The sequence below is a fragment of the Apus apus genome, chromosome 1, assembly GCF_020740795.1.
Source record: "Apus apus isolate bApuApu2 chromosome 1, bApuApu2.pri.cur, whole genome shotgun sequence".
Lineage (NCBI taxonomy): Eukaryota > Metazoa > Chordata > Aves > Apodiformes > Apodidae > Apus > Apus apus.
In genome coordinates this window covers 131891439-131916669 of record NC_067282.1, presented here as the reverse complement: position 1 = coordinate 131916669, position 25231 = coordinate 131891439, and the positions used below count along the sequence as shown (strand labels likewise).

The window sequence follows — 25231 nt, the reverse complement described above, 5'->3', positions numbered from 1 at the left end:
CCAGCCGGGAGGATAAAAGCCCCCGGGAGGGGGTTAGGGCCGTTCCCTCCGGCTCCCGGCGGAGGCGGGAGGCGGGAGGCGGGAGGCGGGAGGCGGGAGGCGGGAGGCGGGAGGCGGGAGGCGGGAGGCGGGAGGCGGGAGGCGGGAGGCGGGAGGGCCGCCGCCCCCCCCTGACAGGACCCGCCCAGCCCAAGCCCCTCCTCACCGCTCCGGCCTGCTCTCAGCCTCCTCTCCGCTTCCCTCCGCAGCGCCATGCGGTTTTCTCCCTGCACCCTGGTGCTCCTGGGGCTCCTGGGGTCCTGGCGCTGCGGGGATGCCGCAGGTGAGCGCGGTGCGGTGGAGGGGGGTGTGTGTGGGTGCGTGTGTGTGCGGGTGTGTGAGGCGCGGCCGCCATTAGGCGAGCGGAGGGTGTTTGGGAGGGCCGGCGGGGCACGGCTGGTAGCGGGGAGCGGGTGCTTTTAGCCGGGTCGGTGTCCAGCAGGACGGAGGGGGAAAGGAGCTTGTGGCGAGCGAGGGCCTGCAGAGCCTTGTGGAGAGCGTCCCAGGAGGCGGCGGGCAGACCTGCTGCTGTGAAGGTTCAGGGGGAGCTGCAGCCGGCTGCGGAGCTGGGGGAGAGTTACCTGCTCACGGTTATCGGCATCTTTGAGGTGGCCAGGGACAGCCCTCCCCCGAGCCCCCTTGGGGTTTTTTTCCGTATCTTTCGTTCACAGCTGAATTGCGATGAACGCCATAATTCTAGCTCTCGGGCAGACCGGGGCTGATTTTAAACGTGCTGTTGCAGAAATACGTCTAGACTGGTGAGTCTGGTGTGGTGTAGTATTCCTTCTAAGGAAACAAGGCGGCATTCGCTACCCTTAAGTTCATCTGGGAAAGGCAACAAGGATAATAGTGGGATTTTTATTTTTTTTAAATCACACACCTGGTCGTGGGCTCCCAGCATCCTGCGACTTGTGTTTTGGAAACCACTGTCCCTGTACAGTTAAGGAAATGAGCGAAAGCCCTAGGATTTGGAGATTGGTTCCTAAAATGACTTGTTGGCCGTGCCGATGTAAGTTGGCTTCATTTGGCATGGGGTTTTCTTGTAAATCCCCTGTACTCCTGCGTGTGACTGAAGTAGGCAACCAGAGTTGGTGTAGTAGAATCACAAATTGTAGAATGGCTTGTGATGGAAGGGACCTTGAAGATCATCTAGTTCCAACCCCCCCTGCAGGGGCAGAGACACCTCCCACTAGACCAGGTTGCTGGGTGTATAACGAGTATAGCTTGTGAAGATTTAACAGCTGGGTTACTTTTTTCTGGTTAAACTGTTATCTGTTCAAATAAAGGAAAACATTATGTTTCCTTTCAGAGATAAGCAAGGGGCCCTCTATGGTAGGGCTGAGGTAAGCCTTTTCTTTTTAGATATACTTTATTTTTAAAATTGCCTCTAATGAAGCTTTATTGTTCAAAAGGAGAAATCTAGTCTTTGGTTACTTTGCAAGGCTGCAGGACAGCATTTGGAATCAGTCTTAAGTGTGGAAGACTTTTCCTCCCCATGTCCCCCTGACCTGGGTCTCACAACCAAGATCTTAGTGGAGGAGAGCCAAGAGTTCCCTGGTTCTTCCAAACCCTAGGAGCTTAGGCTTGGCACCTAATGGCAGCAAGCAGGTCCGAGAATGAAGGCTAAATGTTCTTAGATCTTAATGTTTATATTAAAAGATACTGACAAGGATTTTGTCTCACTGACTTTCTTAGAAGACTGAGGGTGGAGGGAAAAATACTTTTCCTCATGAAAAGCTAATAAGCTGTGTAACTTGTGTACCAATGTCTAGCTGATCATTAGGCCCTTTAAATTAGGGCACTTGCTTAATGGTTCACTTAATTGAAATTGGCTTGTGGACAATGAGTTTTACAGAGGTGGGCTGTGTTGTCTCTTAATACTAGAAGATCCTATTTATTTGTAAAAATGTTGATAAAATCTATCCACAATGGCCCATGGTACCTCTCTGGGGTTCTGATGGGCTGTGGCTCTTCAAGGTTAGTGTTTGTACAGAAGGGTTTTGTAAATCATGTTTGTTACCTCCTACAGAGCTCCACCCTCATGAAGCAGGAGTGCAGCTGGCCTCGTTTGCTACATCCAAATCGGGCTGTTTAGCATAGGAAAAACTAAAGTGAATTTAAGATGGAATGAGGATTGAGCAGTCCCTTTTCATAAAGGGGGTTTATCTGGATGAACTTGTGCTTGCTGTTTAGTCTGTGCAGAGGCAGCATATTGAAAAATAAGAGTTGGTGACTGAGGCCTGGTCTTGCATAATTAGTAAAACTAAATAGGTGAGATGGATGATACTTCCTTCACTTTTTAGACTGTGGAAGACCTCATGACATCTCTAACTTCAATTCCAGAAGACTATTCTGTACATGGAGTGGTGCAGTTTGTGATAAGACGTGTTCTGTGGCATTATATGCTTTAAGCATCAAACTGCTCTAAGACTCAGTACACAGGCAATCAAAGCTTAGAAGCTTTCACAGACCTTTCTGCTTCTTTTGGGGGTGAAGTGGTGATGTCTTTATTTGGGGTATTTTGGGGGTTTTGTTCTTTTTTTGGTTTGGTTTTTGTTGTTTTTGTTTGGTTGGTTTTTTTTGGGGGGTGGGGAGAGGGAAAGACAGACTGTGTAGCAGGACTCTGCTATGCATCCATGTATGATACAATGTGGCTGCTGGCTTTTATTCTTCTAAGTGACTGTATGCTTATGTTTTCCCTACTCAGACTAGTTTTCAGTCTGAGCTTGCTTTATCTCAATTGAATGTCTTCATGTGATTACTTGTTGACATACTCCCTGCACTGGAAGGTTGTTCTTACCTCTTAGAGCTTGCATAAGGTTATTCTGCATATCCACCGTAAGCTGGTTGGCACATAGTAGAAGATGCATTTTCTCTGACTGTAGAGAACCTCTTTCTCTGAAGCAAGCATAGTGTTGCAGCATGGCTTTGTAGGTAAAGACTGTTCCTGTAAGGGTATCAACAGCATTTATTCAATTGTGTGTTAATGGAAACTGGACTGCTAGATGTCAACAGGGTGCCAACCTTCTATGGTTAACCATTTATTGGTGTTGCAGAATGATACTTGACTATTTGAGCCAGAAGTGTGGTTTACTTAAACCATCAAATGACCTGAGAGCTTGACGCTGAATCAGCACAATGGAAATGTGTGTTGCTTCTTGGGGAAACTGCATGTCACAGGGAAGGGGTAATAAATGCTTAGCCTCTGTAGAGCTGACTGCTTCATTTCTTAGAGTTAGGAATAATGACTTTTCGTCTCAGAAGAGCTCTGATAAGTTCAATTCCTTTGCCATCTTTACTTCCCCATTCATATGGGAGAAAAGATAAAATGTGGAGTGATCAAGTGGACTGTTGTCCACATCTGTTCATCAGTTTTCTTTTAAATGCTGGAATATCTGTGCTTCTGTTCTAGTATTGGCACTAGTATGCTGCTCAGTACTTTGTCTTTGCTCCACTCGGGCTCAGTTTCAATAATCCTGACTTCCTTTAAGTATTTACTCAGCTGGTAATCTCTATAAGTGTGAGGGTCCTTCTCTTGTGTCTAACCCAAACCTACTCTGACATGCAGTGACCATCATACTCCTCCCTGTGATGAAAGGAAAAGAGGGGATAGCCTGGCATCTTACAGAATGTTTTCAGACCTTCGCTGTCTGAAGCATTAAAAAAAGCCAAGATGCCTGGATTTTTTTCCTGCTTGACTTGCTGGGTCAACGACCTAACTTCTGTGGTCGTGTTACCTTTGCTGCCTGTGTTGGTGAATCTGCAGTCGTGGTTGGTGTGCTACCTTTTGCCCAAAGAAGCTCATATGTGGTGACCAGTGCTGTGTGTTCATTGAGGTCTTGCTATCTGCCTTTCAAAGCATCTTTGACAGCAGTGAACTCTATATGTCTTAGGTAGTCTGGTGCCTGTTTAAGGACTTGTTATAGAAATGGGCCAAATGAAATGAAAAGTTCTTTGATTTGCTTTGCCCTCCATGCTCTGTTTCTGCCTCAGAGCACCATCAATTATTTTTTCAAATGACAGAAAATGAGAAGGCAGGAAAGGTGCTGTAGTCTGTGGCCATGTAGCAATTGCTCTTCCAGCAAATTTCTTAGAGGGTTCTGCTGCTCTGCAGTGTTTGAACACTCTCTCTCTCTCTCCTTCTCTTAGTTGTATTTCAAGCTTGGATAGACATGTGGTTCAAGAAGCCTGTGAACAAGCACCTGAAGAATACTTGTCTGATGGGTGTAGCTATTCTTGTTCTTCACCTTGAATCTATGCTCTTCTGTCCAGACTTCGTTTAAAATGTATGTCACATGCTCTGTTTTAGGAGCAGTTATGCAAACAGTAAAGCAATGTAGAACACTACCTTAATTTACCACACTAATTAAACTTGAGAGAGAGCCTCTGACATTTAGAGTCTCATGATCCTGTTAAAGTAGTGGTTATGTCTTGCTGATGAATCTGTTCTTATTTATGCAGAGGCCTCTGGTTATGAGTACAGAGCAGAGGTGAGAAAGGAGACAGAGCAATGTTTTGTTCCCCCTCCCCCCCTTGATGTTAAGCATAGAGAGGATGTAATGGTCTTTTAAGAAAAAAATCTGAAACCGTGTGTTAACATCTTGTGGTTTAGAAAACTGTATGAAGTTCTTACAGATCAAAGTAAAATATTTTTCCTGCATTTGAAGCTTTCACTCCAAATTTCTGAATGCATAGATGTACAGTCTGTGCCTTTTAAATGCTGTTTGGTAGCATTCATACTACTAGGTACATTTCTCATAGAACTAAAGAGCTAAGGATGAAAGAGGTCTTGTGAGAGGGAGAATGTCTGAATGCTGCTCCAGGGACTCTATCAGAAACCGAATACTCAAAGCTTTTTTCTTTTTTTGCTTTAATTTTGCATTAATTACTGTTTGAAAACTTGGAGTAGAAAGTTTGTCTATCTTAACACAAACTGCAGATGATCATGGAATCATAGAATCACAGAATGGTTTGAGTTGGAAGGGATGTTAAAGATCATCTAGTTTCTACCCCCCTGCATGGATGGGGACACCTCCCCCTAGATCAGATTGCTCAAAGCCCTGTTCAACCTGGCCTTGAACACTTGTAGGGATGGGACTTCCACAGCTTCCCAGAGCAGCCTGTTCCAGTGTCTCACCACCCACATAGTGAAGAATTTCTTCCTAATATCTAATCTAAATCTACCCTCTTTCTGTTTGAAATTGTTACTGCTTGTCCTATCACTACCTGCCCTTGTAAAAAGTCCCTTCCCAGCATTCCCGTAGGCCCTCTTGAGCTACTGGAAGGCCACTGAGGTCTCCCTGGAGTCTTCTCTTCTCCAGGCTGAACAGCCCCAACTCTCTCAGACTGTCTTCACAGGAGAGGTGCTCCAGCCCTCTGATCATCTTTGTGACCCTCCTCTGGACTTGCTCCAACAGCTCTGATGATGGGACAGAAAAATGGATTATATATATTTTTTTTTTCCTGCCTAGGTGGTTTATGATCCCCGTATTTCAGCTGGGGTTTTATTGATGATGCAGTATAAAGTTTTGGGGGTGAGCATGTAAGTTGAGATGTTAGCAAGATGGGATGTTAGGCTTTTCCTACCCTTCTTCCTCTGCTGTGAGGTGAGAGTAGGGGTTTACCTTTCTTTAAATGTCATCAAGAGCCAAAGAAGCTGGCCAAACATGCCAGTTCTTGGCAGGGGAGAGTAAAAAATAATCAGAAAGGAGTACAGAGTTTTGGGTGAGAATACTGTATTCTTTCCTTTCCTTCTGATGCAGTGCATGACAGTATCAATACTCTACACTAGAAGAGGCAGCTTTGATTGAGGAAGCTCTGTGTGTGTGTTTAGGCTTGATAAGTTCTAGGTCTGCTGAGACACTGTGTGCATATGGGAGAATTCAAGGGGGGAAAAAAACCCCAAACCTGAAAGTCATTGTGCATCAAGCATCTAGTATGCCTACTTATCACCAACAACAGGGAATCTGGTGGCTTCTGTAGAGCTACTTCTCCTTCCTCCCTGGACATCTCTTGTCTCTCAAGAGCCCAGCACAGGGAGAAAGTAGGCTTTCTTGCAGGACTTGAATGACAAGCCAAAGATGATTCTCAAATGACCTGGGTCATGTGGTTCTCTTTAAATTAAAAAGTGAATCATGGGGTTATGCACATTGTGAGAAGAAATGTTCTTGGTTTCATCTTGGAAAACTGTCAGATTTTTTTAGATGCAGAAATTGGTGTCCCAACTGTCTTTATAATTAAGGACACTGTGGGAGCAAAAGACATGTGAAACAAATGAAAGTGATAAGTATATGTATGTAAACTACATATTTGACTCTGTTGCAGAAGTTTATTCCAACTCCCATCATCTGGGAACTCACTCAGGAAGTCTAACAGGTACTGTGCCAGTTGGCTGGCTAATACAAACATACTCTCTCCTATTTGCCAAAGAGAAAGTAGTTGTCAGTATATGCTCTTAGTTACTCTGCTGAATATTACTTGCTGTTGCCTGCACTACCTGATCAGCTGCAGCTACTCTGTCTGTTGATAAATTCAGCTGTATCAAATACTGAGTTCCTGGCAGGAAGTTCTGCCCTGTGTGCTGAGGTGAATGCCAGGCTGTGGGGTGGGTTCTCTAGCTGTACCTGTTCTTGTAGGCATGGGTCTGACTGTAGCAGTCTCCAAAAACTCAGTACAGCTTGCAGGCTGAGATCAGCATAAAACAACGACTTGCTCTGTTCCCAGCTGACTGATACTGGGCTATTGGAAACTTCCAGGCTCTCCTTGGTAATTGCTTCCTTCTCAACAAGTTTTTTTGTCTTGTTTTGTTTTTTTGTCATGCAGGTCTTCTTGAGCTCTCCTTAGGAAAATTCAGAAATGTGCTTCTTAACCAGACCAATCCAGTGGAAGCTGTAATCAGGAACATTGCAAACAATGTGACTGTTGTTGTTTTTCAAGTACATGCCCAGCAAAGCGATGTGATGATATCCTTTGATAAGGTATGGTGTCACTTCTGTTCCTAAATGCTACTTTTCTTTGAACAAAGGTGTTGGCTCTGGCACATGTAGCAGTATAGAACTGAAGCTGTATAGATAATATTAGTGTCTTACCTGCATGGCCCTTAAGATTTCTGAAGCTAAAACAGTACTGTCTTTCTCATGCTTATTTGTCACAGCTGCTATTTTGGAGGCCTGAATGTTAAGAAATTTCAGAGCAGCCTTGAAATTGTTTCAAGGCTCTTTGTTCTGGTGCTCTTGACATATGACTGCTGACTACTATCTAACAGCTTGTCAAATTAAACCCAAACTCATTATAAGTATTTGCCAGATCCTTATGCAGTAAACATGATCACTTTGGGATGTTTAGCTGTGTTGCTGTTTATGTGGCTTGGATCTAACTACTACAGGTGTGATGTCTTGTTCCCTCAGCTGTTTGTTCTGAATTTAATTCTCCTTAAGTGGCATATAGAGAAATTCCTCCACAGTACACTAGTGAAGGCTGTTACTTCTAGCTGAAAATACAAGCATTTCTACTGCTACATAGTAGCCTCAGTTTGTCTCATTGTTACTGGGATGCAATCTAAAAATACTGATTTTTATGGTGCTGTTAGGCTCTAAGTGGTATTACAGCAGAATGTAAACTAAGCTGAAGGTAATAAATGAAGATCTGACAGCTGCCATCCAGTTTCTATCTCCTCATCAGTATTTTTCCAAATGAGAGTATAGTGAGTGCCAAGGATTATCTTGGAAAGCTTAGGAGGTGAATAACCTGTAACACAAGTCACTCAGCTCAGTTGTCTATGTACTAGGGAAATAGCCAGGATCACAGGGTGAAGACGTTACTGGTATGCTTATTCAGTCTTTGATTACTAGTGGTAGAGTTTTCTTGCTGTCAGTTCAAACCCTCTTTGCATTGATGGCCTTTACTAGGCTGGCCTGCCTCTGGAAATACGAAGCTGAGCCAGACCTTAAAGTCTGCCAGGTCCAAAATGCTTTCTTACAGATAACCGGCCTTCTTGGACTAAAGCACATTCTCCATGCTGAAAAGAGGTTTGACTGCAGATCTAATTGGTTGTTCTAACCATGCGAGTGTGACACTGCAACTGCTGCCTGATCTTTCTTTCATCAGGACCCCTAGTACTGAAGGGGATGGTGATGATGTGGATTGGGTCAGTAACTGACCTGGCCCCAGGGACTTGTCTGGTATGGCTAGTGTTAAGCCAGCTGTCATACAGTCATCTCTGTTCTGGTGGAGACAGTGAGGTGTTTCTGCACGTAGGTTTCCAGAATGCCCTTTAGTGCCATCCCTCAATGTTTGGTGAGGGATATTCCAATCCTTTTACACCTTTACTTGTCGATCCATTGCCGTGCAAGGGTAGTCTTCAACTAGCTAGATTTCTCTGGAGATTACTTATGATTATTAACTCTTTAGTAGTTTCAAAGTTATCATTTGGTTTTTTGAGCCTGAATTAGGCCATGTGTGTGTCAGAGACCACTCCTTTTTTTTCCAGCTCTTGCCTACCAACAGGCTAAGGGCTGAATGCCTCCTCTGTGATAACTGGCACTGAAGTGTGTGCCCTGCAGGTCTGTGGCAGGAATGTAACTAGTGCAATACATTTAGCTGGGGTGGAAAATCTTTTGAAGAACTGCTTGTTTATAGAATTTGTTTCTGTCCAGAATCCATCTGTGAACAGCTCAGGAACTGGAGTAGACAAAGGACTGGTTTCCATCCTTCGGCCTCAACAGAGTGTATGTACGTGGTACCTTCGATCACTGGATGCTAACCAAGTGCTCAGCACAGCTATCTCTATTCCCTATATGGAGAAAGGTATGTTTTAACTGCTTGTAACAAGCAGAGCTGTTACCCCTTAGAAACTTAACCATGAAATGAAGTGTTGGCTTTCCAGAAGTGATATTCTCACATGATTCAAGTGTATTAAGAAGATGCCCGAAATTTTTTTGAAATGAGCTGACAATGTTTAGTATCACTACTGATTTGCAAGTTGTGTATAGGATGGTACTGTAAGGTCTTGTCATTACTTCAGCCTTAGAGTAGAAGACTGCTGTGACAGGACCATCTTAGATTGCAGCGGAACCACTTGTGTTGTCTGCAGGGCTAGAACCTGACAATGTTATGTGCCTGCAAGGGCATGTGTTGCTGAGGTTTTAGAACTCTTTTCATGCTGTGTAAGAGGTAAGTAAAAAGTACTACAGCCATGTCTTCTGTGTTGCAGATCCTATTCCTGGGGGCTGCAATATAGAATTTGACTTGGAAGTGGACCCGAATATTTACCTAGACTATACATTGATTGATACACACATCAAGTTTGCCCCTGCAAACTTGGGCTATGCCAGGTATGTGAAAAACTCAGTGCACTGAGCAAGACCTTCTTAGTCCCATATTTGGCTAAGATCATAAAACAACGTTCAGCTGGGAAAACTGAGCATCCAGCTGCTGGCAGAAGTCTTGTTGGCTGCAACAAACTGAAGTAAATGAAGAAAAGGAGGAGGGGTGGTAACATGTGAGAGGGAGATAAAAGTTGAGAATTGCGTCCTGTCAAAGAAGTTATGCAACTTCAGCTGTACAAGCAGTCAGCAAATACTGGATCTTCCCATTTCTTAAATAACTTAATCTGTTTGAGGAGCAGTTGTGCATTATAGCCAACTTCATTTCTTTGCTGGTACTGAACATGGTACTTAAACAGAGTTTTATTTAACATTGAGATTTCAAGTTGAAAGGCATTATTTCCTGAATGGTGCCTGGTGTCCCAGGTGACAGGCAAGGGATGGGGAAAGCTATGTTCAGAGATGTGTTTGTGTCTATATATAATACATATATATGTATAATATATATAGCCTATATATATATATATATAATTTGTGTGTATATATATATATAAAAAAAAATCCAAACATTGATTTTGTGATCTTTGGCCTTTGCGACCTCTTGGAATTCTTATGCTGGCTCCTTATGACAACTCATAGGAATTCTCTGTAAATGTAAGGGCAGGTACCAGCACAGACACTACCTGCCTCAGGGTGGTTCTGCATAATACTGCTGTAGTCTGTGCTCACAAATATTTACAGTCTGGTTTTGAATTATTTTCTGATGTTAACTTGCATAGAGCAGAATCCAAATACTGCTAACTCGGACAGGAAACTTTTTGAAAAAATAATGGTAAGATCTGTGGGGTTCTGCTGGAAATGTAGCTGATTTCTTTTTAATTGCAGAGGAGCAACCCCACCATCTTGTGATTTGGGGACTGATCAGAACTCCAGATGGCGCCTGCGCTATGATGTCTACCAGTATTTCTTACCAGAGAATAACCTTTCTGAGATGGTGCTCATGAGCCACATACAGAAGATGTCTGAGGTGGAAAGTATCAAAGCTAATGGCATTAAAGTAAGTCTGAAGCTTTGGTGTACCAGGCATGTGGCAGTGGCACTATATTAAGTTCTTTCCTCCCCTGTGTTTATCTTCCTTGAGTGGTGACATAAACAAGCTGCTGATACTTCAGGCTTCTTGCTTGCATGTGGGATTTCTGGCTAGGAAGTGTGCAGTGAATGATGCATACAAAATGCCAACCACTTTCTCTTGGGATAGAGGTGGCTAGCTAGCACAGCCTGAAATGTGGGAGAATTGAGACTTCTTGCAATGAACTCTGACATCAGGGAGATGTTAGTGCCTGGTCTGTGAGGTGTTTCTATGCCTTGCACCCTTTTCTCAGTTAAACAAGCTCTTCTTGCAGTGTCTTCCTGCTTGCTGAATATTGCTTTAGCCATAGTGCTCCCTCAGTTGAGGTCAGCTTGCCTATAGTACATCCAGAAGCAGAGCCACCTCTGACAAAGATGGAGGGTCTCCTACAATGCCTGATAGATGCTGGGGTCAGTCATCTTCAGATGCTGAGGACTGAGCAAGGAATTCAGAGAGGAGGGGAGAGAATATAGTGGGAACTGGACTAGAAATGGGAGCTTCTTGGAGTAGCATAAAGGTGTGATATGCAAGAGCAAACAGTTTCTGCATGTTTACTTACCACCAGCAAAAGAGATTGGAAGGGACAGAGCAGGGAGAATCTTGGTCGTCATGACCTGCCTGACCTTGCTAGGGAGTAGAACAGGGAGAGCCTTGCCTGCTTCAGAGGCAACACCTGGGTTGTTAGACTGGCAAGGAACCTGAACTGTGACCTCAAGTGAGAAAAAACAAAATGTATGAGTGGTATAATCTCCCTGTCAGAAAACATAGTAATGTTGGAGGAAGTAAAGTCCATCCTGTGAGTCTTTAATGCTTCAGTTGGTAATACTGAAGGTTCAGAATTTACAGAATCACAGAAACATCAAATCTGGAAAAGACCTTTGAGATCATCAAGTCCAACCTATGACCAACACCACCACATTGGCTAGACCATGGCACTGAGTGCCACATCCAGCCTTTCCTTGAACGCATTCAGGGACCGTGCCTCCACCACTTCCCTGGGAAGTCCATTCCAGTGTCTAATCACCCTCTCTGTGAAGAAGTACTTCCTAGTATCCAAGCTAAACTTCCCCTGGAGCAGCTTGAGGATATGTCCTCTTGTCTTGTTGCTAGTTGCCTGGGAGAAGAGCCCAGCCCCCACTGGCCTACAATGTCCCTTCAGGTGGTTGAAGAGAGTGATAAGGACCCCCTGAGTCTCCTCTTCTCCAGGCTGAACAACCCCAGCTCCCTCAGCCTATCCCTATAAGACTTTCCCTCTAGTCCTTTCACCAGCCTTGTTGCTCTCCTCTGGACCTGCTCCAGCACCTCAAAGTCCTTCTTGAAGTGAGGGGCCCAGAACTGCACACAGGACTCGAGGTGAGGCCTCACCAGTGCTGTGTACAGGGGGAGAATCACATCCCTACTCCTGCTAACCACACTATTCCTGATACAAGCCAGGATGCCATTGGCCTTCCAGGCCACCTGGGCATGCTGCTGGCTCATACTCAACTGGTTGTCAACCAGTACTCCCAGGTCCCTCTCTGCAGACTGCTCTCCAGCCCCTCTTCCCCCAGCCTGTAGCGCTGCCTGGGGTTACTGTGGCCAAAGTGCAGGACCCTGCACTTGGTCTTGTTGAATTTTGTGCCACTGGAGAGCTCTTGCCTGGAGTTCTTGCTGATCATCTTCCTTGAGTTGCTGAGTATGGCCTCAGCTCTTATGGATGCATCAGCATGCCATCAATATTGGTGACAAGCAGTTCCTTGCAATTAAAAATGTTCTTTACTGTTCCAGATGCTTACGCTGACAACTGGTGACAAGACCAATATCTACTTTTCCTCACTTCCTGGGCAAGGTGTGATCTACAACGTCATAGTATGGGACCCTCTTTGGAATACTTCTGCTGCATACGTTCCTGTGCATACGTATGCCTGCAGCTTTGCTGACCTGGTGGATAACTGTTCTTCTCTCAGTAAGTTGGGACTTGTATGTCCTTGTCAGCTCATCTCAAGCTTGTTGTCCTCCAACATGCTGACTGGTGCTTCTGAGATTCTTTTTTTTTAGTTTGTATGGGAGCTCTTTGTTTTAAACTGGATATATTTTGTTGCTTTGTGTTGGAATCTACTTCTTGATTGAGGAGAAATTCTGGAATGATCAAGTAAGATTGATAAGTACTAGCAGTTGAAGGTTTAACTTAGTGGATGTTGAATATGTGGCTTGCAAATACATCTTTCAACTCTGTAGTGCCACTCTAGCTTTTTCCGTCTTAACTGGATACATAAAATTAAATCACTTACAGGATTACAGATGCTGTGTGTGAAACTGAGCTAATAAAACATGAACTAAATGAGGGTCCATCCAGATTTTTCCAATAGTGCTGGTGCTAACAGGAATTGGTAATCTAAAAATATTTTGAAAGGAGGTAGTCACCTAAAATAAGCATAATGTCATCAGTAGTGAAATGCTACTTTGTACAAAGTTATGTATAATGCCAGCAACAGTGAAATAACTATAAATCATGCTTCTTTGTATGAAGCTGTATAATAACATTTGAGCAGAAAAAGAACAAAGGTGCCACTCCCATTATGATTGCAGAAAGGACAAGAATAATGGGTACAACATGATTCATAGGTAAGATTTGTTCTCATTGTTATTTTCTTATCATATATTGTAACACAAACTCTTGCCAAACTCAGTAGTGTTGTATGACAACATGAGGCAAATTATCTAGTCTAAATTGCTAATTTGGAGAATTATGAAAAAGTGGGTTACTAGTTTCAAACAGCTTAAATGCCAGCAAGAAATCCTCCTAGGAGACAAAGGTGAGCCATACTGAGATGTTGATGGTCTTTTCCCTTACATGGAAAATATATTAAAGGGAGACTATGGTGAAGGCTGCAGTGATAAAGGCTATAGCTGCTAATCACTACTCCTGTACACTGATTTTTATAGATGATCAGATGTCCTTTTTTTAAAGCTGAATGAGAATTTTCAGGTAAAGCTGTTTTAGTATTACGCATAGCAAGTTACAGCTACTTAACTAAGTGTTACAGAAGCTTCAGTCTCTCAAATAAGGAGGAAGCTCTTGATTTCTTGATTGGTCTGCACCTACTTCAGTATTCTGTGGGAGATGCTATCAAGATAACTGTTAGTTCAGGCATTGCAGATCTGCTCACATGGTATCTGAAGGAGTGGCAGCTGTCAGTAGACTGAGTGACCTTAACTTAGTCTCATTGTTGGGACTAGTAGGTGCAATGCTGTAGTAACCCTTTCTTTCTCCTTTCAGGTAAACTCTCTACCAAAGTGTTCTTCACTACTCTTGCTGTTCTTGGTCTTTTCACTTGCTTTTTTGGGCACAGATTCTGGAAAACAGGTACTGAATGTTTGGTGTGGTGTTTTTTTTCTGGTTTGTTTGTTTGTTGGTTTGGTTTGGTTTTTTGTTTTGTTTGTTTGTTTTTCTTGTAAGTCTAGTTGGAATATCATAGATGTCACCTGCTGTAACTTAAAATGGTGGTGTTACTGCCAAGATTCACTTGATAGTGATGACATGCCAGGTAGGTACCCATCTTTGCTTTAACAGGATCAGAGCTTTTAAGCACAGAGCAAAATGCTTCTGGTATGCAAAGAACGGAAACATAGAACTAAGGTGTATGTTGGGCAATATAAATAGAAGTACGTAATTTTTTTTTTACTATTTGAAATGCTTGAGGCCACCCCTTTCCAGATCGAAGTGTGGTCTGGCTTTCCTCTTGTGCTTCTGAGCTAGCAAGCTGACAATGTTCCTTCCCTGTTGTGACATGAAGATATGTGATGGTGTACTGAAGTGGGCTTGGTATGAGGTAATATGACAACATACTAAAATCTTTTCCCTTCTTCTCTAGGCTTATTCTTCATGGGCTTCATATTCACAGGATTCTTCTTCTTTGTACTCGTTACTAGGGTAACTGGCCTTGGTTATGATGGTAAGTAGATGTGTCAGGATACCCCACGCTCTTCCCAAAGTATTGTTGTCATTAATGCCTTAGGTAAAATTCTGAGTTGTGGTTGTTGGCCAGCCTTAGGAAGGCTAGGAGGGATGAAACAGAGCTCTGTTTACCGTGGTTGCTGAATACACAACAGAGTAACTGTTGCTTCCAACATCAAATAAATATGGCTGCAACCATAAAAGACAAATTTGAGTATCCAAGGAAGATACAAGTTATTAGAAAGTCTGGAAACTTGCAGCATGCTTCCTTCCTGCTTCTTTCAAGGTGGGTGAACATCTATTTCACATCAAATGCAAATTTCATCTGTAAAACGACAGAGTGGAAGGTCTGCATCCTCTTTGTTAGGTTTAACAAGTTCTTTTGTCCTAGTCCTACCTCATAGTTACTCTTTTGATACTTTCTGCATTACCTGCTGCAACCACAGCTGAGAACTCAAGGTACTAATGTACATAGTAGCAAGACTTTCATTATAGGCCTGTACCACTCTTCCAGCAGCACACCTTCATTTGTAGACTGTAGTCTAAGCGGAATGCATAAAGCAAATACTGATGCTCTTGTTTGGCTTTTTTCAGGAAGCTTTCATTATGTAATAAAATCAAGCATATAAGTAAAGCTGCTGAATGTGTTATTGCAGAAACTGATGGTTTCAGTGTTGGAATTTCCCCTTTTCTTTTTTAGTGCGTCTTATTTTGACAGCAGTAGCTGGAATTACTGGAGGGTTTTTCCTGGTTGCAAGCTGGTGGAGATTTGGCTCTGTCCTACTCTGTATGTTTATAATTGGGCTTGTGCTGGGATTTCTCTTCTCGTCAACAATCTTCTTTACTCCACTAGGTACGCACTGTAATACTTTTCTGCAAATTGCTGGCTTTTGAGGGATGTGTTCCTGCTGTATTGCAGGGACACTGCAAGGCTTTAAGTTGAATGCCAGTATCTGGTTTATCTTGGAGTTAGATTTAACTTTCCCTTTCCCATGTTGGGAGGACTGAGATGTATCTGAAGCCTTCTTTCAGGTGTGCTGTAATTAAAACTACTTCAGGAGTCTGTACCGGTGGGAAAAGGAAGCTGCTTATGCTGCAGAGAACTTGCTGAGGCTCTTTCTACCTAAGCTGTGTGCCATCTCGGCAGTTTGTGACACCAGCTCTGCCTCAGGCAAGCATTTGCTGTCTGTCTTGTTCTCTAACCAGAAATAGTCATAATAGAAAATCTGCAGTCTAACTTGAAGGCTTCAGGCATAAAGACATTGTGGATTAAGGGGAGCTCTTCCTCTTACCTTCCACCATACTGCACTGCAAGGCTCTGGGAACACTGCACTGTTTAGTCAAATTTGTATTTGTAGCTGGATTGACATCATCAGGGTCTTTATAATGACTTTGAGGGGAAACAATAGACAAATAGCTGAGCTGGAACCATTCTGGGACACCAGAGTATCAGCCATGCTGCTTTGTCTATTGTGATTTTAAATATCAAAGCTCTTCTACTTAAGATACCTTGGTGGGACAGTTTTTCATTCTCCAGTCATCTATATTTGACTTCAGCCATAATCCAGTGATGCAGTCTCTGGTTGCTCTTCATTAAAGTAAAACACTGACTCAGCTGGGGGTCTGCTTGTCCCCTCTGTTTAATTGGCAGGCCTTGGAAAGCAGGAGGAGCAAGTGGAATTTGAGTGACTTAGTCACTCTTTCTGAAGCCAAAAAAATTTGTTGCCTTGTTGTGATGGCTGCACTTGCACCACATTCTGGAGTAAAGCTTACTTTACTGGTTTATATGCAGGCTTATAGATTATAAACCTATGTAGGCAACAAAATGGCTTCTTACTGGGCAGAATTATTCTGGTACTTCTAATTCTTAGCTGATAAGTAACATACCTCATAAAAAAATCTTTGTTTCATGGGCAAGATCTGCTGTCCCAACTTAGAGTACAGGACCTATACTCAACTGGGACAGTGTTTTTTCTGTTCTGTTTTGAGGAGTAGTTCTGTTGCAATGCATCTTAATCAGCATTTGAACTCAAAGCTAACCTTTTTGACACTGTACTCCAGAAACTTCTGACTGTACAGATCCTTTTGGGGGAAAAACTCACCCCCACCTACTTGCAAAAAAAAAAAGGAAATTTTTTACTAACTAGCACTTTGTGTGAAATATTGTGTCTTTGTAGGGGACTACAGGGTCTTCCGTGATGATGTTGTGTTCTGGGTGACCTTTTCTTCTGTTGCATTGCTGATTCCAGTGCTTTTTGTTGGGTGTCCAAGAATGGTAAGTCATCTGTGCAGTCACCTCAGAAGGGGGGAGGATGGGATATCCAACTTGTTAAGGAAAAACTGTAGTCCTGTGGGATGTGCATAGAAAACTTAACATGGCTTCATGAAACCCAGCACAGTACCAGGTCTAGGGATTTCCTATTCAGTCCTCCTTGTGCTAAATGGTCTGTGAGCAAAGGAGTGTCTGCATTATTGCACATAGCATCCACTAACATTTGCATTTAGCCAACTTCTGCTGTCCTAAAGAGTGTCTGAATAACAGATGTCTGCAGCCAAATTCTTGTAGAAGAACTGTACAAAACATTGCCTTAAGGAGGTGAGGAATAGAGAGTGTTTATCAGTCTCCTGAAGATTTGTTTTGTTGTTTTTTTTCCCCTCTAGTTGAACATACTGGCCTCTGGAATAGTTGGCTCTTATGCTGTGATCCTAGCTATTGCTTGTTATGTCTACACAAGTCTCTCTTACATCTCCTTAAACCTACTCAGAAGAGTTCTCAATGATTACTTCAGCAGAGCTTACACCAATGTGCCTTTTCAAACAAATGGTAAGTACTGCTCTTAAGACTACTTAGGAAAAAAATGACTTGAAAGAAGAAGTAGCATGAAATTTTTATTTGAGAAACCACTGTCTCTTTGGCTCCATTGTGAATAGTGAGTGTTGAGGGCGGGAAGGGATGGAAGGAGAACACAGTAAGTACGGTGTGAGATGTAACACCCAGCTGATAAATTCTAGTTAGTCCTCCAAAAGAAATACCAAGTAGACTCAAAGGTACCAGCCTTCCAGAAGGGGTTATGTGACAAAGACACTTGCAAAAGGTGCATCTCAGGCTTGGACTGCCACCCTTCTGATGGGTTTGCAGAGTGGGCAGTCAAAAGGCCTAATATGGTGACTGAACAGACTCATCTCAAATCCATGTGATCTTGCCCTTTCATGGATTTACTCTAGGCTTATGAGTATGCAGTGACAATCCTTCATTCCTTTGTGTCACTACACTTGTTCAGTGTTTGTGCTTGGGAAAGGAAGGAATGTTCTTTTGACACAGGAATCTGTTTTCTCTTTTACAGACTTCATCACTCTGTCAGTGTGGATAATGCTGGCCCTCAGCGGAGTAACTGTGCAGCTTCGCCGAGAGAGAAGCGAAGTGCCCTTCCCACCACACCCCTATCTCACTTGGAAGCGGGAAAGGGAGCGCAGAAGCACCAATGTCCTAGACCCCAGCCATCATATCCCTCCCCTGAGAGAGAGGATCCATAGCAAGCTGCTGCATATCAAAGAGATTTTTCAGAAAGAGCAGCCAGCTGGGGAAAGAACTCCGCTGCTCCTTTAACTTGCGAAATAACTGATGGGAACAGAGAGGAAGAATCTAGGAACGGTGCAAACCAGCCAGTGGTGCAGGATTTACCACTGTCAACTTCTGCTTAATAAGAAGATCATATTTGCCCAACCTGGAGGAGCAGTTATCTGTCTTGTACACTACGTGCTATTTTGTGACTCTTTCCTCAATGGCCTACTTAGCCTGCTGTAACGTGTATGTCTGGCTGCAGAATCTTGTACTAATGGCCAAGTACAGGTATTGTGGTGATGTCTAGGCATATGAAGTCTAAAACAGTCCCTAGAAAGCAACCTGTACAAAGGTGGTTCTTCTCTCACTGTGGAAACCATAGCTGAAATACTGCCTGGCTCACTCCTGAAGGTGAGCAGTCTCTCAAATTGCAAGGGAGGAGTGATAAGGACCATACATAGAAGGAACTCTTCTAGCAGGAACTGAAGTATCACCTTCTAATATAGGTACAAAAATGCATGGCTGCAGACATAATTGTTTCCAAGAAGTATTACTGAGCCTTGCAAGCTAAACTAAGTGACTTGAATTGAAACTGCACTGAATAAACTATTACAAATATGCATGCTGGGGCTCAGGAAGTGGACCTGAACTGAGACAAGATTTTTCTCCCTCACTTTCAGATGGTTCTGTAGCAACCTGGTCATCTGGTCTCTGTGCAGAGATGACTGCTAAGAGAACACAAGAGGCTTGCCTCTTTGTTAGCTTTCTGAACAGCCTGTGACTTGCTTCTGCTCTGGTATGATCTCTTTTTTGCTGGTGCTGTCATAAAAGAAAAATCTAAATAAGCTCTTTGTAGCCAATGATAGGGTTTTTTTCCTGGAATTGTCTGAAACACTAGTTTTATTTTTAATCAATATCTTTTAATTTTGCCTTTGAAAACAGCACCGAGCTGGTAAAATACTAAGATCTTTGCTGACTGAATGTGTTCCTTGCCAATTTGGATTGCATCTGCCCAAAGCAGGATGCAGTAAAACAGATAAGTGACTTTGTGAGCTGTGGTCTTGTGTGGTGACTTTATTCAGTTCCTTAAAAACAAAACCAATAGCCATTTTCAGAGTGTACACTGGAGCACTGTGGGCTTGGCTCACATAAATGTACCAGCAGTCCAGAGGCTGTCCTTGGTTTTTACCTGCCCTTGTCCCCCACACCCAATCCTGGTCTTCACATTCAGTGTTTACATGGTGATTAAATGATGCATTAAATGATGAAGTCTTGCATCCTGTACCTTGATACAGGTTGTGGTGGCTCTTCTTACTCTCATTATCTTCGTACTTTTAGTGTGGGCAGCAAAGTGCAGAGTCCTTCCTGCCTGAAGGATAATTACTGTTCTGCTACCTGAGTGGAGCTACCATGAGTGAATAGCCTAGTGGTGGAAACGTAAGTTCTTGACCACTGCTTTAAATTCTTGATAGTATTTAAGAATCAACTCTTTGTACAGAAACTGGCAAAATAACTTTATCTGAGAACTTAGTTGAAAGTTGAAACACCCTGGCAGTAGAAAGGAATTAATGACTTTGAAATTACTCATCGATGAAAGTGAGTGAAGGCTTAATGACATAGTATCTGAGGTGACTGAGCCAATCTGATGTTTAGAGACAAATCTCATGATTGCTTGGAGCTGAAACATCTTCAAACAGCAGAGCAAGGCTGAAATCTTGTGATTTGGGTCTTATTTCACTGTGCTGTTGTGTGGCACATGGGGGTAAATGAGAAGCTCTTTCCCTGGCCTCTGGCAGACTTACTGCACTGATCCTGAGCATGTCTTTGCCATAGTCAACGGCAAGTAGCAAACACTTGGTATATAAATGCTCTTGAATGTGTTTACCTTGTTTTTTATAACTGCTGTGATTAACATTGTGGAAAAAAGTTTAACTCATTTTCTATATATTTTATAATAAAGATGTCTTTTGAAAGAATACTGGAACTAAAGAGGTCTCTGAATTCAATGATGCTTTTGCAACTCTAACTTCTGCCTTTGGTATTGTAGGGATAGTTTGTTTTGAAAAATTTCTTAGGCTCTCATGGGATGAGGTAGGGGAAGAGCTTAGCTGAACTGTTAAGGACTTCACTGTAGCTGCAGTGACACCCAGAGGCTGAGAGTGTGGCCACGTGTGAAACCAGTGGGGAAGTGCGTGATCTGAAGCATTTTTATAGGCTCATCAGATGAGGTTCTAGAGGACAAAAGAATGGTTTCTTTTGCTCAGGAAGGAATCAATTTCTTGACTGGAAACTAGCCTGCAAGATCATGTAGGAAGTCTGTGTCAGCACTGGGATTTGAACTCTTTCTAAGGTCCTGACTTGGAGACCTTCTCTTTAATACTGCTAAGAGGATAGTATGGGAATTTCTTTCCTAGTCTGTATGCCATAGTGAGTAATAGTGATGATCAGAATACACTTACTGATCCACTGAGGTGCTGAAGGGGTAATTTGTAAGGGTTTTTGATGTACCCTCTGAGGCAGTTGCAGAAGGAAATCTGTATCCTACCTGCTATGCCTCTGTTCTAACTACAGACTCTCTCATTGGAAGCATTTACTGCCTTGCTGCATTTAGCTGCACTGCCTTGCAGTTATGCTAACTTAAAATAATGCTACATTATGCTCCTGGGGAGTCTACATCTAAATTATGTTGTTCTTAGTAGTGATTCAGTGCGTTGAAGCTTCATGTAAGCTGAAACTTTTAGGAGTACTATGATTATCTACTTCTGTGCTGGTAGAGAAATACACTGCCATGATGCTTCAGTACACTTCTTTCACTGCTTTTCATGCAGTCTGTGCTGCACTGTAAAAATGCTGCAATGATCACATGCTGGTGTTTGTCTTAGCTGCTCGTAGAGCTTTCCTAGGTTTGCATGTGTTCTGGTCCTGCCTCAAATCTGCAGGAGAAACTCTCTACCTCCCCTCGCTCTTGCATCCTTGCTAACATCCCTACAGTTAAACAAGATGGGCCACAATTGGCCTTGAGGACACTGATCTTTTCAAAGAAACAGATCTTCCTTTGTTCTTGTCTTAAAAATAGAAACCCAGTCTGGTTCCACCACATCACAGAGTGTAACATGTGGAAGGCAGCTTGCCTACCTTGCTTCCCCAAATGTTCAGGAAGCAGATGGAAAATAGAAGCAAACCTTGCTTTCTATAGGTGTAGGGAGGAAGGCAAGCTCTTCCCTTTCCCTAAGCTTTGTGTTTTGATTTGGGAGCAGGCTATGGGAAACTGTAGAAGGACCCCATGAAATAAATGTCATGTCTGCAGTTATATATCCTATGCAAGTGGCCTTCCTTAGTGGGGGAGGGGAAATGTGGTGTAGATCTTCCAATCTAATAGTCCATGCTGTTAGTGCTTGTGCAGAAGACAAGGTATTGGTCACTGGTTTTGGATCTTCTCAGCTGGATGGTAGAAATATGTTGTGTACATCAGAACTATGTGGGGGGCTCAGCTGCTGGGTTTTATATGAAACTCATGACAGAGACTTCTGAGAAAAACTTTGTTTACTTCCTTGCCACTTGCGGCCATGAGCCTGGCTTTGAGAAACCTGAGCAGACTGAGCATTGTGGAGTGCCAGTCTGAAAGAGCAACCCAGTCCTGTGAAATAGATTAGCTAGCTGACATCTTTCTGGTATTTCTGTCAGAGATTTTAATGTGTCCTGGCCTATTTCGTGGCTTCATTTCAAGTTGTTCTGTTTTCCTGACTCTGAGGCACTTAAGCATTGCCAAAACTATAAAACTGTCCCAAGCGACTGGATACTGAGGCAGAGGGTAAAGCAGCACTTAGTTTAAAACTGCTTGAGAACCAAAATCCTGTTGTTATATGGCACAGACATTGGTAACACATCACGAGGGTGTATTTATTTTTAAGCAGAGGCTGAGGAGGCTGAGGACTGAACTTGGCTAACAGGTAAGTGATCTAATGCTTTTCACTGCTGATACTCCCAGCAGGGCCTAGTCATGTAGCTCAGCCAACCACAGTGACCTCTGGTGGCACTGGGTTTGGATAGGAGAGAAAGTGTTTCACATTTTGCCTGTTTAGTGAGAGTGCCGTGTGTTGCAGAGGGAGGAATGGGACCTTTTGGATACAGGACAGACCCAGCAGAAACGGTGTGAGATCTGCTCCTCACTACTGCTCTTGGGTGAGCTTGTCCGCTCTGGAGCTCTTGGGGAGATGCTCATGGAGAATGTTCTCTTTCACAAATCATATCTCCTTAAATAAGTCATAATCTATTTTTTTTAACTCTTTCTTTGATTTTTAGGCCATTAGGTTAGCACACTCCTGCTCCTAATCCTGATGTTGAGGTGTATGTTTTGGCTTGTAGTGTTTAGGCAGCAGGCTGGGTTAAATCATCTTTCAGTATTGCAGATCTTGTAGCTGTTGCTTATCCACATCTTTTGTGCATCCCTAACTACTGCTGAGTTTACCCTTACCCAGCCTTTGCTTTTCTTTGCAATAGCAAAAGAAGTGAGGCATAAAGGATTTCTTTGCTCCCCTCTGTATCTGTCTTCTGAACCTGGAACATGTTTAAAACCAGCCTTTTTCCCTAAGCCTTCCTTTGGACAGTTTTTTCTGCACACCTCACTCCACTCACCTCATTCTGTCCTTGCCTACAGCTGTCCCTTAGCTGAAAACACTTCCAAAAAACAAAAGGCCCTTCCAGAGAAATAAATATACCCCATTTAAAAATATGCATTTTCCACTAATCCTTTGAGCTTTTCATCTTTCTTCTTAAAACTGGTAGCAGCACGCAGTACGTTTGTGCAGGATCTTTGCAGTTGTTCCTGTGGTGGGCTTCATTGTAACTTTGGTTTCTGGTTGGTTTAGCCAGTGAATAGTCAGAATAGGAAGCACTGAGCTTTGGGTAAGTAAATATTGTACAAGTAAGTGTTGTGGTAGGTCACTGTATTCTAGCTCAGTGGCTGAGGTGTGTTGATATATCCATGCCTATTTATTTTAATGTTGTCAATATTAATCTACTTAGGTTGTGCTCTCCCACACCTTTGATTAGTAAGATTTCAGGTTTCAATTTTCATAGAAACAACACCTCAGATACCATTTTTGTTTGTTCAAGCAGATGCTTGCTATTTATAATACTTTTTATTTACAATATCAGCCCCTGTCTGCTATAGGCAGGCAGTTGTCTTCTGTTGGAGCATACAAGGCATTATACTTTCAGGCACACTGAGGGAAGACAACTTCAAAACAGAGCAATAAATTGGCTCATTTTGGGGGCGAGGGGGAGGAAAAAAAAAGGTTGTTTGCAATTTACCTCCCTGCTTCAGAACTGTTTTTTCACAAGTCTGCCTTGTCAAAGAAAGCACCCTCTGCAAGTTTTCCACGATTCTTAGTGCCTTCTGGAGTAGCAACAGATTATCTAATGTACTCAAAGTGAGCTGTATTCTCGTTGTTTCTAATCCTTGAGGGAAAAGTTTCCTCTGGGGAAAAGTCAATGCAGGAAGCAAAAAAAGGACAGAGTATATCATAGGAGGCAGCTGCTGTTTGCCTAGCCAGTAATTTAATGAGTTGCATACGATGATTCATTTTAAAAATTGTTTGCTATGTCTCTGCATGTAGTATTGGCAAACTGAAGAAGCTGACTGCCCTGCACCCATTAGCTGTTGTACTGTTGAAGCTTTCAACAACTGAATTTTTAAAAGTACATCTAATGCTTTTCATTGCTGAAACAGCCATCCTTAAGTGTACCTCTTAGGGTATTTTTAGTGGCAAGAATGTTGTAGGCAAATTATTGATTCTGCCATTCTTAGGAAAAAAAGGTAGAACTTCATGTAAGGGCAACTGAAAGGGACCGCTGTTAGGAGTTCTGCTTGTTTCCCTTGTGCCACTGTCCTCTAGCTGGTGTCTGAGGACTGTTGCCAGTGTGTACTTTTTTTCCAAGACAGGAAATATCATAGAATCATTGAGGGTTGGGAAAGACCTTCAAGATCATCAAGTTTGATCATCAGCCCTGCACCCGTGACCACTCAGTCATCTCCTGAAGCACCATGTCTATCTGTTTTTTTTTTTTTAACACCTCCAGGGATGGTGTCTCCATCACCTCCCTGGGCAGCCTGTTCCAATGCCTCACCACTCTTACTCTGAAGAAATTTTTCCTAATATCCAATCTGAACCTCCCCTGGTGCAACTTGACCCCATTTCCTCTTGTCCTGTCACTAGTCACTGGGGAGAAGAGGCCAACACCTGCCTCACTACAACCTCCTCTCAGGTAGTTGTAGAAAGCAATGAGGTCTCCCCTCAGCCTCCTCCTCTCCAGGCTGAACAGCCCCAGCTCCCTCAGCCTCTCCTCAGAAGACCTTTTCTTCAGACCCCTCACCAGCCTCGTTGCCCTTCTCTGCACCCTCTCCAGCACCTCTGTGTCCTTCCTATGCTGTGGTGCCCAAATCTGCACACAGTGCTCGAGGTGCAGCTTCACCAAGGCCGAGTAGAGGGGCAGGATCACCTCCCTGCTCCTGCTGGTCACACTATTCCTGATGCAGGCCAGGATGGTGTTGGCCCTCTTGGCCACCTGGGCATGCTGCTGGCTCATGTTCAGCTGGCTGTCAGTCAGCACCCCCAGGTCCCTCTCTGCTGGGCAGCTCTCCAGGCATTCCTCCCCAAGCCTGTGGTGTTGCTGGGGGTTGTGGTGGCCAAAGTGCAGGACCCAACATTTGGCCTTGTTGAAACTCATGCAATTGGCTTTGGCCTGTGGATCAAGCCTGTCCAGATCCCTCTGCAGAGCCTTCCTACCCTCAAGCAGATTGACATTCCCAGCCATCTTAGTGTCCTCTGCAAACTTACTGAGGGTGCACTTGATCCCCTCATCCAAGTCATCGATAAAGATGTCAAATAAGAGCAGCCTCAGCACTGAGTTCTGGGAAACACCACTCATGCTTGGCTGCTGTATTGAGCAGTTTAAGGTTTTCTTCTAGATGTAAGAGGAGGGTTTTTTCCTGAACTTGGGAAATAATTACTTTCTCTATACAAAGGTGCGGCTATGCTGGCTCCCAACAGGTATACTGCTCTATCAGAACACAGTTGGGAAGGGAGGTGGTTGCAGGAACATTGGTACATTATGTCATAGTCATTGAAATAGCATCTGGTTTATTTTGCAGCACACTTTAAGATGTGGAAGCTAAACCATTTCCCTTAAATGGGTCCATGCTGGGACATCAGTGTGAAATTCAACTGCATTGCAAATGA

General features: G+C 43.3%; 1 protein-coding gene across 1 annotated transcript; it reads left to right on the top strand.

Annotated features, from left to right (window-relative positions):
- The first annotated feature begins 200 nt into the window (after nt 1-200).
- On the top strand, nt 201-19966 carry TM7SF3 (transmembrane 7 superfamily member 3). The gene is made up of 12 exons (XM_051628065.1): nt 201-322; nt 6862-7016; nt 8694-8844; nt 9251-9371; nt 10248-10419; nt 12259-12436; nt 13751-13837; nt 14346-14426; nt 15129-15281; nt 16606-16703; nt 17090-17252; nt 17773-19966. Exons 1-12 carry the CDS (start codon nt 253-255, stop codon nt 18033-18035), a joined length of 1692 nt encoding a protein of 563 aa, XP_051484025.1. The 5' UTR covers nt 201-252; the 3' UTR covers nt 18036-19966.
- Nucleotides 19967-25231: the final 5265 nt, after the last annotated feature.